This window comes from Mangifera indica, chromosome 5 (assembly GCF_011075055.1).
Source record: "Mangifera indica cultivar Alphonso chromosome 5, CATAS_Mindica_2.1, whole genome shotgun sequence".
NCBI classification, from domain to species: domain Eukaryota; kingdom Viridiplantae; phylum Streptophyta; class Magnoliopsida; order Sapindales; family Anacardiaceae; genus Mangifera; species Mangifera indica.
In genome coordinates, this window is record NC_058141.1 from 8048684 (window position 1) to 8070870 (window position 22187).

A 22187-nucleotide genomic window follows, 5' to 3' on the forward strand; every position below is an offset into this window, starting at 1 on the left:
CTTTGACCAATGAGGTTGAGAGGACTCGATTTGACCATATTTTGACCAAGTGCACATCTATACACTTAGTGTGCCAACCGTGCACGTGGTAGGAGAGGTTTTGGCCATGTAAATGAATGATGTCGATTGATACCATGAATAAAAAGGCATGTCAGCCAGCACACACATGTGGTGCTGGTCTTGTAAGCTTTTTGGCTATGTTCGTTGACACATATGTGATGTTGTTCGTGCAAATGGCTTGGTGGAATGTTGACTATGCATTTTACATACCAGTCGTGTATGTGTGTTGATGAGTGTCGTGCTTGGTTGAAATTGCAATCATGCTTGGACACCTACACACACACACGTATATATATATAAGACATGCTCTTTCATGAAAAACACAAAACACATATAAGAGTGAAAGCCTAGTCGCCACTCTTTTTGTTTCTTTCCTTCTTGTGAACATCGTGAGTTCAATCAAGAGTGCTAGCAAACTTTTCACCTATATTTCTTTTTTCATGTTCGTGTTCTATGTGAATACCAAGGCGTCACCTTGTGAAGATTGGATAGTGTACTATCTCAAGTTACGTGAAGTTTTGAAGGAACCATCAACACAGGTATAAATCTAAAATACCTATAAGTGTTCGCATATTGATGAATTTTATGTTTAAAATGAGTATCATGGTTGAAGTTTTCAAGATTGTTTGATTTTTAAAATTTTAAATTTCGCTACATTGTTGATTATTAGTACCTTGCAAATCTTATATCTACTTATTGTTCGTGCCCACCATAAGCCTACATGCATCTCTATGGATTGTTAACACGTACTTACATATCAAATAGCAATTTCATGTTTTGCACACATCACTAAGATTATCAAACACGTCTCCACGTTTCACCATGTGCTACACACGTGCCTGTAGGTGCCATTAGAATTCAAACACGTACCTTCACATGCTTTAGAACCATCGCATGCACTTCAAAGCACAACAAATTGTCATCTACGTGCCTTTACTGTTTGGCATCCTCCTTCACACACGACATATGGAATACAGTGTTGAGGAAAGAGAAGCCACCAACATCGACAATGCTTTTCCTTTTAATCCCAATATCGATTGATATTTTTGATTGAAGGAGGAAAGGTGTGAGGGCATGACTCACTTCGGCAATGGCTTATATGCCTTTGATTTTGCTAGAAATTGTAGCAAGAAATTACTCGCACATGTTAGCTTATCTTTTCTAATTTCGATTGGAAAATAAACCTTATTGCCGAAATTGAACATTCCACATTGAAATTTGTCTATCAAAACACTTGATCAAGTGATCAATTTGAAATCTTAATTTCAAAATTGTATTGAACCCTAAAACTCTCATTTTGAAATTTCAATCCTTTGTTCAAAATTATCAAACACTAATTTTAGATTCAATAATCTTGATTTTAGTTTCAAAATTCTAGATATTTGTAACCTAATACTTATAACTCTGATATCACATGAAAGATTTTATTTAAATGAACACAAACAAAATCATTCAATCATAATCTGTAGAATCTATGTATAAGTTATAAAATACTAAATTAAAATTTTTTAAAGTTATAAGAATACTTAAAATGTTATACAATATGAATCCGTAGAGCTATTAAAATTATCTGCATTGAAGTGGCATGTATTCTATTTCTAAATCTTTTTGAATGACAGTTTTTAATGGGTAAAACTACACTATATTGTAGGTTATTAGACCTCCATAAAATTTCTAATAAACCTTAAGATTCACACTAATGTTGTCTACCTAGATCATAATCTTCTATTACCAATAATGATGTGAAAGGTAATGTAGATGTTAATTTGATTACTATATTCACTTTATCTATTAAAAATTACTAAGTTAATCTTAATTTTATTATTACTTATTAATTTTTTAAAACTAAAATATTCTCAATTTTAATTAATATAACAAGTAATATGAATATATTTTAAAATAATTATACCTAAAGACATTTAAGTAAAATAATATTATAATATTATTTTATTACTTTCAACCAAACACAATAATTTTTTATACCTACCAATTTTTATCAAATATAGTAATAATTTATATCCATTAATCTTCAAAATGATTTATTTTTCTAGTAATTTTTCATACTTGGTAATGCGAACCAAACACATCTTACATTGACAAAATTGTTACATTTCAAGATAAGAATTTCCTTAATCCTCCTAACCATGGTTTTCAAAATCGGACTAAACTGACTGGATCATGAACCAACCAATTAAATGGTTACCATGTGAGTGAACCATGGCTGGATCAGAGGTTCGTCATCGTTTCACGGTTTCGGGCAGTTCAAGCTTCCTCCAGTTTAGAAGAAAATATAGATTGGGAAAACAGAGGTTACAAACCTAACTAAAAAGGCCATTCATCTTTTTCAATATTTTTACTATGTCACCCTAAACTAAATGCACTCAGGCAGCCGAGTAGCCGATGATAAACACCACCATCTTCATTGTGATGACATTTGGCTGTTCTCCCATACTATACACGATGTCGAGTTGACAACAGTGGATTTTTCTACCAAAGTTTCCTTCTTCGTGTTCAGCTCTTCCTACCGATAAATTTATTATATACTTTGAAGTTCGTCATGGTTGACCGGATGAAGGCTATGATTCAGATTTGAACGAAAGTAAATGACCTAAAAACCCTTAATTGAGGGATAGAGAAACGGAGAGAAAGAAAAGACGCCTATGTAAGAGGAAGCTTTTTTTAATTTAAAATGAGCTAATGCATTTTCGTACGGTGTCCAATTAATTATGCAACAGAAGCAGAGCCCTTAGCATCCAAATCAGAATGGTATTGGTTATTAGCAAAGTAATCGTAGCGTTTAGTGTGCATTCTCCGGCATTCACTGGGGCTTTCTTGAGTGTTTTTGTTTCTTATCCGAAACCACTTTTACGCTGTCAAATATAATTTAACAAGTGGTCAGCCTGCTAATACCTGACTTTAGCCATCTTTCATTTCCTCCACAAACAAACCAATCTATTCAATAGCTGCAATGGCTACTATTCCATCTCTACCAATTACCCAATTTTCAGCCCCAAAACTTGATGCAAACACAAATTCATATTCCCAAAGAATTGACACTGCAAACCCGCTTTCTCTGCTACATAAATGCACCTCTCTTAGAGAGCTCAAGCAAATTCAAGCCTTTACCATCAAGACCCACCTTCAGAATGACCTCGGTGTCCTAACAAAACTCTTAAATTTCTGTACTCAGAGTCCCACTACCTCATTGATGGATCATGCCCAACATCTCTTTGACGGAATTTCAGAACCAGACATTGTTCTATTTAACACCATGGCTCGTGGTTATTCGCGCTCCGAAACTCCATCTCGAGCAATTTGCCTCTTTGTTCAAGTTTTGAATTCTGGCCTTTTTCCTGATGATTATACATTTCCATCTTTGCTTAAAGCATGTGCGAGCATGGGTGATACAGCATTGCAAGAAGGTAAACAATTGCACTGTTTTGCTATCAAATTTGGGCTGAGTAACAACGTGTATGTGTGTCCTACACTTATCAACATGTATGCGGAGTGTAATGACGTGGATGCTGCTAGGCGGGTTTTTGATAAGATATCAGAACCGTGTGTTGTGTCATATAATGCAATAATAACGGGTTATGCTCGAACTAGTAGGCCAAATGAGGCATTGTCGTTATTTCGCGAATTGCAAGAAAGAAATATTAAGCCTACAGATGTCACTATGCTTAGTGCATTATCATCTTGTGCTTTGCTTGGAGCATTGGATTTAGGGAAGTGGATACATGAATATATTAAGAAATATGGGTTTCATAAGTATGTTAAAGTGAATACTGCTCTTATAGATATGTATGCGAAGTGTGGAAGCTTGGATGATGCTGTTTCTATTTTTAATAACATGAGTGTGAGAGATACACAAGCTTGGTCTGCAATGATTGTGGCATATGCAATTCATGGGCAGGGTTATAGAGTCATATCAATGTTTGAGGAAATGAAAAAGGCACAATTGAGTCCTGATGAGATTACATTTTTGGGCCTTTTGTATGCTTGTAGTCACACTGGATTAGTGGAAGAAGGTTGCAGGTATTTTTATAGTATGAGCGACAAGTATGGGATTATTCCCGGTATCAAGCATTATGGATGTATGGTGGATTTACTTGGTCGAGCGGGATGTTTGGATCAGGCTTATAGGTTAATTTATGAATTACCTATCAGGCCCACTCCAATACTGTGGCGAACCTTGTTATCAGCTTGTAGTAGCCATGGGAATCTAGAACTGGCAAAGCAGGTTATAGAAAGAATCTTTGAACTAGATGACTCTCATGGTGGAGATTATGTAATCTTATCAAACTTGTGTGCAAGAGCTGGGAGATGGGAAGATGTGGATTTTTTCAGGAAGCTGATGAGAGATAGAGGTGTTGTGAAGGTTCCTGGCTGTAGTTCCATAGAGATAAACAATGTAGTTCATGAGTTTTTCTCTGGGGATGGGGTGCATTCTGTTTCCACAGACCTGCACAGAGCACTTGATGAGTTAGTTAAAGAATTAAAGATGGTTGGATATGTACCAGATACTTCTCTAGTCTATCATGGGGATATGGAAGATGAAGAGAAAGAAATTACACTTAGATATCATAGTGAAAAGCTGGCTATTGCTTTTGGGCTCCTAAACACCCCGCCTGGAACAACAATTCGTGTTGTGAAGAACCTAAGGGTGTGTGGAGATTGCCATTCTGCTGCTAAACTTATATCGTTAATTTTTGATAGGCAGATAATCCTAAGAGATGTCCAACGATTCCATCATTTCAAAGGTGGAGAGTGCTCTTGTGGGGACTTTTGGTAGTAAAATTGATTTATCATAAATCATCAGAATCATAACAGAGAGGTCCATATATGCCTTGTGTTTTGTGACTATCTCCCCCCAAGAATTATTTGACAGGTTGTTTCCAAGATTTCATTGCATCAAGATGCAAGAGAGCAGAGATGGAGTAGGTCACATCTTGATACTAATCTTAGACAACCCCGCTTAATATTTTATGCAATTTACTGGAATAGAGTAAGTATAGATAATTGGCTTTAAAGGCTGAAATACTTTCATGACGTTAGGAAATGCTTATTTTTCCTTGTATCTTGACAGTTGAATCATATTCTATGTAAAAGCAAATGTAAATTTATTGTCAGATCCTTATTCTTTGTTAGTTTTCACATAAATGTAAACTTACTGGACAAAATTTTCCTTTTGCCAATCGAAAATTCTGTTGATGTAAGTGTTGCTGTCCATCTATGAGGACTTTATTGGACAAGGTCATTTTGTTGTTAGTTTAAACTATGAAAGATAGATTTGCAATGTATAGATGGTTTGCAATTTGAACAAAATGTCTTGTGACTTTTAACTTTGCTGCAATCTTGTAAAGGATTTCTTCTTATTCAAACAAACAATGGGTTCTTGAAATGGACAGGTTTCTTACTGTAGTTATTACATTTTAATATTGTTCTTCCTGGACCGTTAAAAATATGCTTCAAGTTTTTCTTTTTGCATTTCTTAACCAACCTATGACTCCCCATAGTTGAACAATACCTCTTCTCCCAAGTTTTTTGAATATGGTTGAACTCAAACATGGTTTATAGCTACAATAGAGCTTTTATTTGAACTAACCGGTATTTTGTACTCACAGTTTACAGGTACCAAATCATTTAATGTGTATATGACCAAGATGCCTCAATATGGCCACTTCTTGAAAGGGAGTTTGCAATGGTAGACAGACATTGGTCGGTAAATTTGTATCAAGGTAAGAAGATTAGGTTTCTCAAACTGAGCTATTTTCGTTTCCATGATATAATTGCGTCCTCATAGGTAAGAGTAACACATCACACTTTATATTGAACCTGATAAATCTGAATGCTTGCCAGAACTGTAAATTAATCCATCCCTTATCTTAATATTAATGATAAAGTTGGCTTTAACTGATCACATGATGAAATTGATCTACATTTGCTTCTCTTGGATATCTTTCTGATTACTGATATGGAAACCACATGTATCAACCAAAACCACTTCATTATTGTTTATGAGCAGCTTCTTTATACTATCTTGATTTGATCTGATCTGACTTAAAATATTAGCCAAAGATGAAGTCAAAGCACATGGCCCTAGCTATCAAATCCCAATCATGATTTGTTCCACACTTCAATTCAGTGTTCTTTAAGCTAATCTCATCTTGATTTCTCAACTCCTGTTTAAATTGATGATAAATATTATAATAAGATACATTGAAACAATTACACACACACACACACACGTATATATATAAAAAAGCTGAAATAGAAACCTTGTCAACATGTGTCATAAATGGAAAAATAATATATTGCTTCGTAATGTCTGTTCACATTTTAACTTCTGCCTATAATTGCAGCCATATAAAACATTGCATTATCACCTTTTCCTCAAAAGAAAGCGCATACATATCAGGAGGAGAGATAGTATCCTAATCCAAATTTTCAATCTTGGTCAAGTTCTTCAAAATACAGTGTCTAGGATTTCTTTGTGTTTCACAAGGTATTGATTCCTTCTACTTTGTCCAACAGGATATGAACTTAGTATGTAAATGTGTGTGTGTGTGTGTGTGAAATAATCCTGATTTATTTATCCTCCTGATTCAGTGGCCAGGATCATATTGTGATACCTCAAGAAGTTTTTATCCAACAACAGGAAAGCTTGTAACAGGTCTCACTTTTTATGGGTTGTGGACAAGTTACAACAATAATTCATGGCCATCGTGTTGCGATCCTAACAATCCTTACACGAACCTCAGGTACTTGAATGTTTAGATTAATACTACAAATCCATAAATAAGTTCTGATAATTTGTATAGGACTGTAAATCAAAGTTAGGGCTTGAATGGTACTTCCTTAAGTTTATTAGCTGATATGTAACATATTTCAGACCTAACAAGCACAATGCAAATTAGTTGGCCAACTCTTGCATGCCCAATAGGGAATGGCTCAAAGTTTTGGGCACATGGATGGGACAAATGCAGAACATGCTCACAGAGTGTCCTTGACCAGCATGACTACATTTAATCAGGTATCAATCTCAAAGACAAAATAGATCTCTGCTAATTCTTAAGAAGCCAGGTAACCCATTGTCTTTTTAGTTAATACCTCTAACATTCATTGATTGTGCTGTGTTAAGAGAAGTAGGAAAATATGTTGTGCATGTTGCAGGATTTAAAGCAAATGGCTTTTTCAGTATCACAGAGTATTAGAAGTGAAGTTGGATATGATGCTGAAGTTGAATGCAATATGAATGCATCGAATACCAGCCAGGTGTATCAGGTATATTTGTGGACCGTTACATCAGGTAAAAATCTTATTGAATGTCTAGAGCATTGCTGGTACAGTTCCCTTCATTCTAGAGATATGATTTGGGACTGGAAATGGATGCTTTCAATAACTCAACATTTTGATCGCTTAGACTTGAAACAATATAAGTTCAAGCACAATAATTCCTGAAAGAAGAGAAATAATTTGAGATGTAATCACTTAGGCTCATCCAACTTTTGCAGCTTGATTTAAACTTTTTGGAATAAGCACTTCTAGGCAAAATATTACTTAATCTACAATCTCATCATGCATACAATTACTACTATTAGTAGTTACATTCATTTTAAAGAATGGAGTAACCTTGATAGGGCGAGTTTATTAATGGTTCCTTGGCAAAAGCTTATTGTTTTGCTCAAGAATAAGTGGACATAAAATTAATTAAAAATATTTCTTGAAATTACATTGTTGATATTGTTGCTGCAAAAGCATGTTAAAGAGAAGAAAAGTGGAAAAATGTCCATCATAGCATATTTTCTTCAGTGATTGTTTCCCAAAATAGCGTCAATCAAGTAGAATTAGTTTTATAATGTCGCAGATGTTGTGATTTTGGGGTCAAATCTTTCGTTTAAATTCTTCTATAATTCCAGCGGATCTTTTGATAGAAATATATTAGGCTTTTAGGTCGACATGCTTATAACGTCAAAATAATAATAAGGGAAATTATAAAAAATGGCCAAAATACCCTCTCACTAAGCAAAAAAGCCTAAAGTTACTATTTTCAAGCAAAAATGCCTAAATTTACTATTCCTAAACAAAAAATGCCTATGAGTTTTTCTAAAATGCCAAAATTACCTTTTCCCTCATTTATATAAACCTCCTCACTCACTATAAGGGGTTAATTAAAATTTTATTAAAATTAGGGGGGTATTTTGATATTAAATATTATAAGAGTATTATAAATTTCTCAATGAAATTTTAGAAATAGATAATTGAGAGATCAAATGAAATGTTATTAAAATTTAGGGGGCATTTTGACATTAAATATTATAGGAGCATTATAAATGAAATTTTAGGTTTTTTCGAATTACAACGTTTTACGATATATCGACTCATATTTTTCAGATTTTCGAAGAATTTTTCGATTGTTCCCATTCTAGGGTATTTCAACTTTTAGAATTCAAATTTTAGTTTCATTTTTTCGAATTTCATTGTTTTACGATATATCGACTCGTATTTTTCAGATTTTTGAAGAATTTTTTGATTATTACCATTCTAGGGTATTTCAACTTTTAGAATTTAAATTTCAGTTCCGTTATGATATATCAATTGATTTTCAAATTTTTGAAATAAAAAAAATACGTGTATTCTCCAAAAACGATTCGTATTTTCAGATTTTTGATTGATTTTTTCATTTTTAACATTCTAGCGTATTTCAACATATAGAATTCAAATTTTATTTTTGTTTATTTGAATTTCATCGTTTTAGGATATATTAATTCATGCTTGGTAGTAACATCACTCAAATCACATATAAAATGAAATCAAATACATATCTATATATAATGACAGATAAAGTACATCGTATACATACGCACATACAATAAATATATACATACGAACATATGAAGAACGATAAATAAACAATGAGCTAACTAAATATACATCTGTGAGCTACTCGATATAGTGAAAATACAACTGCGACGCTAAATGTTGACACATAGAGGTAGACGACTCTCGAGGAAAATCGACGCTCCGTGACAACGCCAAACACTCAAAAAAACGTAACATAAACACACCACAGTCACCGGAGCCCAGTCTCTACTGAGGGACATCTGTCGCTCGATATAAAGCGAGGGAATCACGTCGTGGAGTCTGTCCAGAAGCGGTCCAAAAACTCGTCGCCTCTAATAACGCGGGTATGAATGTCATATATGGTCGCATACACTACTCAAGAGACCCCATATTCCCCGAATATGATACATCTGAATCGTATACTGTAATCGACCACTCACGAAAATTTATAACTCCGACCACCCAATGTGCGCAGTCGAAGTTTATAGAGATGTAAAACTATAAATAGTGACAAAATTTAGTTAATTATAGACTAATTCAACTAATTCAATGTAATAAAAATACATATATACTATACCTGATCGACCATCCCCTATGGTTTGTACAACAATCCCGGGGTGTACGCTGCCTTAACCATCCTCGTGAAGAGTCTCGAAAACTCAAACTCTTCAAACGATGTAGTCTACCAACTCTTCCAAGCCATCTCAATATGGGCTTCGAAGAATGTGTGGCAGTCGTCCAACGCTGTGAAATCTCAGCACGGTGGTCGTCTTGGTGCTGACGTAATAAAGCCAAAAAAGAATCCACATGCTAAAATGGTATAAACAAGTTCACTTGTGTTAGTTATTAATAAATATATCAAACTTTTTCCATAATTATATAGTATAGACAACTTACATCGCCCGCCGGTCAGCCACTAGTGCAACTCTACCACAAGCCGCCAAAAACTGTCATTTGACTTCGACCTGATGAAGTAGACATCATGTGTGTCGGGAGTCGCAGCTCTGGTGTACCACGTGAGGAAAGATTCCTCACGCTCTGAGGCAGAGGATGAAATGGTCCTAAGTTGCTGTTTCGCCCTCCCTTTGAGTGGATTTGTATAGGGGGTGCGAACTAGCGGACCCTTTCGGACGATTCGACCATGTGCTGTACGAATCAGCTGCATGATCCCAAAAAACAATTAATTCATCATTCCATCCTACGTAACAATTAGCATTAATCGATTTATTTTACCTTCTTCATGTATGCAGGAGGAGGTTTAGCTGGAGAATCCTGAATCACGGTCAAGTCCACCACGCGTGCTCCCTCGGCGGACTGGAAAATTGTAATTTTGAACATCTCAGTGACTAATATATACAAATATTTATATACTAAGTATAATTGATATACCTCAATATGGATGGCCTCATAAATGTCCTCCTCTTGTGAATCAATATCCATTATCTTTTTGGTTGAGCTCGGGATATCAACAAGTAACCATAATCGCTCGTCCTGAAAAAGAGTCAAAACATCATTAAATAAACAATATAATTGAAAAGACAAATCGATCAATGACATTTTTTAAAAAAAGTTAACCTCAACTTCCAAAGAAGGTATTCGGGGAGAACCCTCGATCGATAATATATCAATGCCGGTTTCCTATATGCATGAAAAGGACAAAATGATAAATGATATTTCATATAAAATATAATATCTATAATAATTATCATACCTCAAGTGGAGGATCTGAAGCAACTAGAGATCCGACCAGATGACCTTCATAAGGAAGACCCTATACGAATATATATACCCTATATTAATCGATAACCGAACAATCATAAAAATAAAGTTCTATTGATAAGTGACATACCTTAGCTCGGATAGGTGATGCAATAGAAGGGCTAACCGGTGCCTCCTCCTGGCGACTACCCTAAGATAATAGTAATAATAACTTAATCAGTGACATTTCATATATAACAATACTATAATATAATAACGACATTTAACATTAAATAACAATTTGAAATGTCATACGGACCTCGTGTGGCTGATGGGATGGTATTGCGGTATCAATGAGGGATGTCGGTCGGATATCATCGTCCCTCTCCTGTACGAATGTAATAATAGTTGTCAAAATAATAACACTATAGACATTTTTTATAAATAATAAATTAGAAGTGGTTTTACAACTTGAGCGACGGGGGCTGGATATGTACGTGTGACGATGTCCTCCAAACGAGCCATACGATCCTGTAATCGAGTCATCTAAGAAGAGATATCGTCGCAAAAACTTGATATCTCACGTAAAATCATAGCAGCCCAGTGCGTTAATATAACATCTAATGTAGAAATATTGGGTGATACGAATAGGGGACACTGCTCGGTGTCATGATGGGTAGTACGGTCCTCCACTTCAGGATGGTCTGTCATCCGTGGGCTCTGAACTATAGGGAAACATAGAGGCTGCTATATAACAGGAGGCTGAATAGGCTCCTCATGTGTCTCAGAAGTCTGGACAGGTTTATCTAAAGGTCCTGAGTCTGGAGAAGCCCCGTCTCCGATCGCGAGAGGAATCGAAGAAGATGAAGAGGAATCAGCATCGGGTAAACCGGTGTACTCACGAATCTCAACGTACCATGGTAAACCCTCCTCGATCGATGATGGACGAAGAGAGAATGTGACATCCTCCTAATGATGAAGATATATAAGTCAAAATAATTGCAACATATAATGAATTAATCGACTTATTAATTAACGAGTACATACTGGATCACTAGTGAAAATACGACCTATATGAGTCCAATTAGGGACGTCTTGCGTACGCCACCTAAACATCTGTGGGGACGCATAGGGATCAACAAGGGCAATCTAATCGTATAACGTGTCCAGAGTCTCATATATCCAATACTGTAATATAATCATTTACGATTTAAATAAATCAATTCATATTTTTTCCAATTAATATATATAATCAATAAATTAAAACTAACCTGAAATGCGAAAGGAAATCCGTAGAGGCCGTATCTACGCATCTTAGGCATCCGTCCAGAGCACACTCTGTCACTCGCCTGTGACATAGACTAGTATGTCATCTGCCACACGGGGACACCTTAGGGGTAGAAATTAAACCCATCCAGATAATCAACCAACGTAAATACTTTGAAGACACCTTCTTTCGTCGATCATTCCCCAACAAAACCATGTGAAGAACATACAATAAGGCCATCTTGACAGCGTCAATATCGGCATCCCCCCATGGCCTCGATAAGAAAACACGCTCTAGGTCATGATACTACACCTTTGGACAACCTCGAAAGTACGTATCTCTGATCCTATGTCTGGAGGAGCGAGGAATATATGAAGAGATATCAATGCGTCGGCTAAACGAAAAATCTGTCACCAAAGCAAACTCAAACGGGCTAAAACGTACATCAACCCCTCTAATCTAAAACCAAAACTCGTCTCTAGCAGAGAATCGATGTAGCTGTCGTAGTAGAAATGAATGACCTAATATACAAGAGAATTTGGTCTCGGGTAAACGAAGAAGATGCCTGAAACATGTCCTCTCAAATAGTCGTAACTGCTCCGGGGTTAGTGTAGATGTAATCCTAGATAATGTTGTGTGCTGTGCACAACATATCAGATCTGTCTAGAAGTTTCTGGACTCATCGGGGATTCGCAACTCGCTTTCAACACGTCTTCTTTTGCGAGAAATATCCTGCGAAAATTTACAAAATTCGTTAGTCATTCATAAATAGCAAATATGTAAACAAATATCTTCATGGAAAAATCATAAAAAGATAAAAAATACAAAACAATAAAAAAGGTGATAGCAAAATTTTAAAAATAAGATTTTAGGATTGTAAAACAGTTAAAAGGAAAAAACGAAACTGAAATTCAAATTTTATACGTTAAAATACCATTGAATGTTAAAAAACTGAAAAATCAGTTGAAAATCTGAAAAATACGAGTCGATATATCGTACAACGGTGAAATTCGAAAAAATAAAACTGAAATTCGAATTCTAAAAGTTGAAATACCCTTAAATAGTAACAATCGAAAAATTCTTCAGAAATCTGAAAAATACGAGTCGATATATCGTAAAACGATGAAATTCAAAAAAACAAAACTGAAATTCGAATTCTAAAAGTTGAAATACCCTAGAATGGTAACAATCGAAAAATTCTTTGAAAATCTGAAAAATACGAGTTGATATATCGTAAAACGGTGAAATTCGAAAAAATGGAACTGAAATTCGAATTCTAAAAGTTGAAATACCCTAGAATGGCAATAATAAAAAAATTCTTCGAAAATCTGAAAAATACGAGTCGATATATCGTAAAATGGTGAATTTAAAAAAAAAAAGGAACTGAAATTTGAATTCTAAAAGTTGAAATACCTTAGAATGACAATAATAAAAAAATTCTTTAGAAATCTGAAAAGTACGAATCGATATATCGTAAAACGGTGAAATTCAAAAAAATGGAACTGAAATTCGAATTCTAAAAGTTGAAATACCCTAGAATGACAACAATCAAAAAATTCTTCAAAAATCTAAAAAATACGAATCGATATATCGTAAATCGATCAAATTCAAAAAAATGGAACTGAAATTCGAATTCTAAAAGTTGAAATACCCTAGAATGACAACAATCGAAAATTTTTTTGAAAATCTGAAAAATACGAGGCATTACATCGTAAAATGTGTCCAGAAGGCACAAAAATCGAAAAACTTAATCTCAAATTCGAAAACTATATATTGAAAAATCTTAAAACAGAAAAAACGGATATAAAATTCGAAAACTATACGTTGAGAAACCTTAAATGTGAACAACATCAATTTACCCCCTGATAAAATTTCTATTACAAACAGGTCCAATATTTATCCCTTGCCCCTCGATAATTTTTGAATCTTTTACCACCCCTACAGTTTCAAAATAGTTAATTTTCACCCCAACTCATGCTATTCACCTGCAGCACACTGTTACATGGCAAATTTCAGAAATGCCTACAGTGGACTAAACTATAACGACCGGATCCCTAATGTTTTAAAAAAGCCGCTTAACCCCCCTAACCCACTATCACAGTAGGAGTGTTCGTCGTGACAGTGGGAAACTGTCAGAATGCCAAATGCTTTGGATGCATTTTTCGGCCAAATATCGATCATTTCGGCCTCCAATTTCAACATAAATCGAATCTACATAGAGTATAACATAAAACCCCTCAACAAATTTAACAAAAACAGCCAAGAATCAAAACATATTAAGCATTGTTCAAAATCGAAACCCTAAAGTTTCAAACCACAAAATCTCACTCAAATCTCAATAATATGAACAATAATTTGATTCAAACAAGATTACAGAAGATATACTAACCTTCTTGACCATTTTTGGTCATCGGAAAGCAAGAAAATCGTCGAACATCGACTTGACAGTGGGATGACAGTGGGATGACAGCGGACAGTGGGAAAGTGGGCGAATTTTCTTTGGATTTGCACAGTAACAGTGGAAGTTTCACAGTGAAAAATATAAAAATTTGCCTTGTTTATATATAGGGGTAGTTTCGACATTTCACAAAAATTGGGTATTTTTGCTTTAATCTAAATTTTTTGGGTAATTTCGCTTAAACCCACTTACTTTTGTCTATTTTTTATAATTTCCCTAATAATAATGACTATTGCATGATCAAGCAAAAATGCTTTTGTTACTCTCTTGATGACTTCTCCAAAATTCATTGATTCAAGATGGTAGGGTGGAATCAAGGGCTCATCCTATGTAATTATTTATTGCAATCAAGCTCTAAAAGAGACAAATTGATATTCGGCCAAAGGACTATTTCCCACCCGAGGTTTAGTGAAAAGATAAATTTCCACCTGTTAGTTTTCAAAAACTTTACCTACCATTTGTTTACATTCACTGTTAGAGTTAAGATAAAATTGTTATTTAACAAAAAATATTTAAAAAATTAAAAATTTATTATATTTCTTTCTTAGGTTTAAAAATGTGACAATTTTCTCTTTAATTTAGTTTTAAAATATTAATTTTTTCCTCATCTAGGGTTTCATGAGTCATCTTTTTTCCATTCAGTCGCCTCCCAAACTTTTGAAAACTTCATTTGGCCCACTCTCCTTCAACCTCAGATTTTCTAGCTAGGGTTTTAAAATTCTAATGACTTCTCCCTCTATCTCTAGTGTCATCCTTTGCTTGAGACTAAGTTGTCATTAACCTTGCCTTCTTTCCAATGCTCAAGCAATCTTCCAGTGACAACGCGGTGCTATTTCTCTTCTTTCAGGTTCGTCACACATCTCATCACCATAGGAATTTCATTCAGTTGGTCGTCGACTTCAAGCACAATGCTAATAAAGGGAGACGCTACCATCGACGAGGAGAGCTGGAGAGAACTCAAACGTCGTGGTTAAATCACGATGCATCTCCTCTCGATGATTTTGTCTTCGTTAATCTGTTAATGATGTCATTGAGAAGAGAGAATGCCTAGAAGGAAAAACAAAAGTGACAATGGCTTTGTCTAAAGTAGCAGTTGTCACCAGAGACAAAGGAAGGACGATCATTGGATTGTTATCTACAGAATGAAACTTAAAAGGGGGTGAAACTAAAAGTTTCAAAAAACTAGGGGTGATTGTAAAAGAGAATAATATGGGGGAAACCCTAATCTGGGGGTGAAAAATAATTTAGCAAAACTGAAAAAATATTGGGTAGGGAGAAATTGTTAGATTTTTAAATCTATGGGAAAAATATGATAATTTTTTAGTTTTTAAAAATATTTTTAATTAAATGATAATTCTACATTTGACCTTAATGGTGAATTTTAACAGATTGATGGATATTTAAGTTGTTGAAAATCAACAAATGAGAATTGTCTTTTCACTAAACCTTGGGTGGCAAATAGTCTTTTGGCCATTGATATTCCCATTAAAATAGAACTAGAACTTTGGGCCTAAATTAGAAATTCAAAATTTCAGGTTTTGCTTTTAATGTCATATATATTTCCATCAAGTCCAAGTTTTGTCTCACTTTTCTTCGTTTTCATAGGTGGATATAACATTTTTAAACTGAGAGATCAAATAAAAAAGTAACCTTATTTCGGATACGGAGTATGCACTTTAACAGTGGAAATCACAGACCATACTCATAGAGGTAATTACAATAATTGGGATATCATAAATTTAACAAATTATGTGATATAGGTTTATCTATAATAGGCCGATTTGATCTAATTTTCATTAAATTGTCAAAGGATTATTGGAAAGGGAGTTACTAACAGTTGGACACTTATTTATATATCCAAAAACTGTCATTCCAAAGAGTTAATGCAAATGAAAAAAAAAAAAAACAGAATCATTTTTTCAGCTTCTTATTCTTCCCCTTTCAACACAGGATATAGAAAGCCGAGTTTCCCAAAATGATGAAATCAAAGTATAGTACTCAGGCAAACGGTGCCGTGGAAATGAGTCACAGGAAATAACTCACGTCGATTCCTCATGTAGATATGGATCATCACCAAATAAATCAAAATTCGGGTACACAAAATCGATTTTTTCAGAATTCAGTTTCAAAATGGCATGCTTTAATTTCCAACACAAACAATGAAAAAAATAGTATAAGAATTTTCCTACACTAAGTTGGCCGGAAGCTGAAAATGTGATGCATAAGAATAATAATAATAAATACTGTACAAGGTTAAGTTAATAAATGTAAACAGATATGGGTTAAAGTGAGAGATTTGAGATATATGAGACTAAATAATACTTTACTATTATAAATCTTTCTAGTAAAAACTTAAGCCTTTTCTGGTAACGTTGTATGACATTTGTAACCTAATATTACTTTTTATTTATATATATTTTTATTTGTTTCTTTCTTAAGGGTCACATGACTCATATCGGTTTTTTTATTTAGTAATTTTTAATATTATAAGTTAATTATTGGTATCACAAATACATGTTTAGTCGGTGTAATTACCCACTAAAACAAAAATTACTAAAAAATTTATATATTTTAAAATTCTAGTGGGGTTAAGTGACCCACGGTAGGCTTGGCCACAGTTCATGAACCGACGGTTTCGATTTGAAATTGCCTGAATCGAAAAAATAAGAAGCTTGAATCGAAACCATAATAGGATGGTTCGTCCACAGTTTGGAACCGACGGTTCCGGTTCATGAGCCCGGTTCGGAACCGACATTGAACCGTCAATTCTAATACATAATCTTGATTTAATTTTTAAATTATTAATTACAATAATTGAAAATTAAAAGAAAGGCTTGGACTTAATTTTTCAATTAAGCTTCCTACGTATCTTCTTGGGGTTTAGAAGAATCAAAGCCTACGTAGTTCTCTTATCTTTGCATATCTAATAGCTGACAGTACCCTCTTACCTTATCATTCACCTCCACTATCTTGAGTATTATTTCCCATCATCGAATTATCCGTAGTTAAATCAAACGATTCTTCATTGAAGTCCACTTTTATTTTTTGTTGGCGTAATTTGGCTCTTGTCCAATCGTCCACGCATACTTGGGCTTCAATAGATTCAGGAGCCAAACTTGATCGCCTTTCATCCAATATATTACCCTATTGACTAAAAGCTTATTCTACTGCGACAGTTGATACTGGTGCTGCTAGAACTTATTTAGCAATAGCTGCTAATGTTGGAAAAGTTGATGCATGTCGACTCCACCATTCTAAAACTGGAAAGTCTTTACCTATATTGCTGTCACCAAACTTAAAAATAGTAGTTAAATAAATATCAAGCTCCGAGGTGGAGCCTAATGTTTCTCTTGGTCTTTTGCCCCTTTGTATCATAATACGATCACCATAACTCATATTTTGGGTTGATGATGGGGCAATAGGTGGTAGAGAGAAAGAAGAACCACCATAAATTAATGAATATTCAACATAAATTTCTTTAATTAAATTCATAATGTTAGTTATAGTTAATGGAATATTAACGTAATCTAATTGCAAACATTCATAATATAATGTCAAATAATCTGTGATACCATCTAATTTAAATCTAGGATAAAAAAAACATGCAACAAGAAAAAGTTCTAGAATTATTTTATAGTAACTTAACCATTTTGTTTTCATTAAAAAAATAGCTTCTTGTAGAATAATATCTTGCTCGGCTTCTTGTAAAGCCCCAATAATATTAACAACTTCATTTAAAAACAAATAAGAAGTGAGATAATAAACCCCACTTAAAGTATATGTTGCATTATTAAAATTTCTTAATACATTTAAAATTGTTTTTCAAATATCCCAATATTGGGGATATAATGTAACTTGTGACACATGTTGTGAAATAAATTAGCATAATAAATCATTATAATCAAAAGACTGGTTGAGTAATTCATATGTTGAATTCCAATGAGTCGGCACGTCTTTAAGAAATCTTTTTGGTCTTCTATTATTTTACAAAATTCACCCAATTCTTTCATAATTTGGGGATGTATCCATAAAAATGAAATTGCTGTTTTTATTAGACAAATAAAATTATTAAGACAATGTAAACCATCTTTACACATAAATTTAATACATGATATGCACATCTAATATGAAAAACTCTACCACCTAAATTAGATTTGCAAATATTAATTAAATCATTTATTGAGACAGTATTTGAACGTGCATTATCAAATGAAATTGAAAAAATTTTATAAAGTAATTTATATTATTATAATATTCCTTTAATTATTCTATAAATATTATCGACCGTATGTCGTTCATCAAACACCCTAAATGCTGAAATTCTTTTTTGTAATAGAAAATTGTCATCTATTCAATGACAAGTTATACCCATATAAGGGTGAACTTGCCAATGGTCACTACAAATATCACTACATATTGATACACGTCCATTAAAATTTGTAAAAAATTGAATTAATTCTCTTTTTTGTTTTTTATATAAACTAAATAATGTTCTTTTTAATGTGTTTCTTGGAATAGTTTTATGTGCAAGATTTAATGCAGTTTTACAATAATTATTAAAACCTAAATTATCACCAAAACTAACTGCTAAATGATCTATTGCTACCATTTTTGTAGATTCTTCTTTACTTTTATTATCACTACACATAAATAAAGATTTGTGTGTAGAACCATACCCGATTATTTGTGTTTGGCCTCGGCTTTGCCCCATTTTTTTCGGATGCTTTGACTCCAAGTGCCTTTTGAATGTCTCGTATCCATCTCATTGTTTGAATTTATAAATTTGCCTACAATAATTGCAAGGAACATCGAAATTACCATATTTCTTTTGTATTTTCTTGAAATGAATTTTGAAAATATCGGATGTAGAAATTTTTTGAGAGTGTTGTTCCATCTCCATCTGTTGTTGATGTTGTTGTTGTTGCTCCACCTCTTCATATTGGCTTTCACTTTCTTGTGTTGAAAAATCATCTATAAATTGATTTTCATTCATATTTGATATATGTGAATATTGACCAAATCTCCTATTACCGGAAAATTTTCCACTACTTGCCATTTTTTGATAATTAATAAAATTAATTATATAAATAAATTATATGATTAATTATAAAAGATAATAAAAAAATAAATAAAATTAATTATATAAATAAACTATATGATTAATTATGAAATATAATAAAAAATAATAAATAAAATTAATTATAAAAATTAATTCTATAATTAATTATGAATTGTATAATAAAAATAGAAATTTGAATTAATAAAAAATTAAGAAAGAATTTAATTAAATTTAAGAGAATTTGATTGAATTGAAAGATTGAGAGAGTATTAAGAGTTGAAAGAATGAGAATGAGAGTTTGAAGGATTGAGTGAGAGAGCGGAGAGATTGAAATTTGAGAGAATGAAATTTGAATGGGTATATATAGGAAATTTTTTTTTTGAAAAAAATTAAAAAATAAGGGGGTGAACTGCGAATTTTAAAATTGCAGGGGATCGTTGGTCCCCTGCAATTTCTCTTTCCTTCTGCAAGCCAACGATTTCGAGTTTGCATGGAACCGTTGGCTATTTAATAAATTTAAAAAAAATTCAAAAAATTTAAAAAAAATTCAAAATTTTTCGGTTCAGTACAGTAAACCACCCGTTTACATGTCGGTTCATAAACCAGGTGTGAACCGACGGTTTCACGGTTCAAAATTAGGTAAACCGGAACCGAACCACTAAAATTTGGTTTCAGTTTCGAGTTTGTCAGTTCTGGTTCTGGGTTTATTCGGGCCAGTTTCGATTCGGTTCATAGGCCAAACCGGCCCATGGCTAGGTCTAACCCATGGGTTACATTACAACTGCGGCCTTGCACTTTTGTGTATTAAAATACTTGATAGACTTATATCAAGCAATTATAAAAGGAAAACAAAAGATGATCAAAACAAACACTATTGATAATCTAGATCCAGAATATCACTTTACTCTCGATGTCTCTAGTTTTTTTTTAAATAATAAAATTATATATACCTATTTTGAGTATATAAATTGATATATATTTAATACATATGATTAAATAATTTTGAATTAAAGATAAAGTAATACCTAATCATATAATAACATATATTAATATTTTTTTATTTGTATATTTAAAATAAATATACTTAATATTAATTTTCTTTGAAAGTGCACAAAAAATTAATGACTAGTAGTAAAAATATATTCAATATGAGAGGTTATGTTTAAGAAGATTGGATTTTAAGTGGGATCTTTCCTGATCTCTCCAATCTTTCTTGGAACTCACTTAGTAGTATTATTTATTCTACATTTCTAGAGGTGTTTATGACCAATTTTGGTTATCCATTCTAAGTATCCTTTGAGTTTATGCTTTTGATTGTTATATAACACCATTTATAACTATTTTTGATGTAATATTTTTCTTCTTAAAGAACATAGATTTCATAAATGAATTTAGGTTTTATATGCAATATTTTTTTTAATATTATTTATAATATCATATTTAAATTATAACTTAACTTGACCATCAATTAATCAGTTCAAAATGTTGATTATTCTGATTAACGTTTTTACTAAATCATAAAACCTACAACGATAAAGGAGAACGAACTTTTGAGGAGAAAAAAAAAAAAGAAACTGAATGTTTTACGAAATTAGTGCAACAAATTGATTAGAAACAGAAAAATAGTGTTTCACGATTTATAAAACATCATAGTTCAATTTGATGCACCATAACAATTTATATCTAATTAAACTGTAATTAAAATTTTGATATATTACAATGGTTATTAAATTTTTTGCTTTATATCCATGACGCTACTGTTCTTTTGCAATCTTGGTTTATTGTTAATTTTTTAATATAACACTATTAAAATTGTTGTTTTATATCCTATAATGTAATAACTTTTTTGCAATTGCAACTTATTGTTAATTTCCTAATATAATACTGAAATACCCACAAGTACATATCAAAGGTAAGATAATCTTTTTGCATGGGTTGACATGATTTGAAAGTAAAAAATATGGGTTTTGGGTGACACACGATCGTGTATAGTATGACATGTCAGTTAAATGAGTTGAATCCACATAAAATTCAAATTTAAGTGACACACGCCCATGTGTATTGAACATGAAATCAGTTTTATATCAAGCACATCCTTGTATTTTTGGGAGGATTATTTGAGAATCCCTAAATGCACAAAAACCATAGAAATTGAGTGTGTGAGGAGCTTGATCATTTGACTTTCATTTGGTAGCTATAACAATGCTTACCGATAACCAGATCAATGGCAATTCTAGAGAGAAAAGGGCTTGTATGTACATTGTTTTTTGCAGAGTTAAAGTAAGTAGGGCTTACTATTTTCTTCTAATTCCTGTTGAAGTCGTTTGATGTTTTTATATGATTTTGATTGCTATTGAAATCAAGCATAATAGCATGTTTATCCCAATGGTATGGTTGATAGATTTGATTGGTTATGGTTTTTATTGTGTTGGTGAGACGTTTGTGCATAATCATGTATAGTTATGGCCTATCATTGTAAGCAATTTCAATTAGCATAAAAGAGGTCTTTGATGGCAATGAATAGAAAACATGATGATAAGAATAAGATGCTTTATAATTGTAGTAAAAATATTGATTTTATGTGACAATTATTTGTGATCTTCTTTATTCTATGTACATGTTTATTATAAATAGATGTACACACCTTAGTAAGGCTCTACTGTGTATAAAATTGTGTATGAAATGTGTTGAAATTGCTAGAAGAAAGAAAGGTTTTCATTGAGACCAGATTAGGGTGCACAACTGTACATTTTCTACTTTCTAGACTTATTGTATAGTCGTGCGGTATGGGACACATGCCC

General features: G+C 32.9%; 1 protein-coding gene across 1 annotated transcript; it reads left to right on the plus strand.

Moving 5' to 3' along the window:
* The first annotated feature begins 2879 nt into the window (after positions 1–2879).
* On the plus strand, positions 2880–7547 carry LOC123215945 (pentatricopeptide repeat-containing protein At2g02980, chloroplastic-like). The gene is made up of 6 exons (XM_044636263.1): positions 2880–5065; positions 5685–5798; positions 6423–6565; positions 6670–6821; positions 6953–7093; positions 7234–7547. The coding sequence occupies exon 1, from the start codon at positions 3029–3031 to the stop codon at positions 4850–4852; it is 1824 nt and encodes a 607-aa protein (XP_044492198.1). The 5' UTR covers positions 2880–3028; the 3' UTR covers positions 4853–5065; positions 5685–5798; positions 6423–6565; positions 6670–6821; positions 6953–7093; positions 7234–7547.
* Positions 7548–22187: the final 14640 nt, after the last annotated feature.

Coding starts and splice junctions, on each gene's coding strand:
- LOC123215945 (XM_044636263.1), top strand. CDS start 3,029: ATGGCTACTATTCCATCTCTACCAATTACCCAATTTTCAGCCCCAAAA.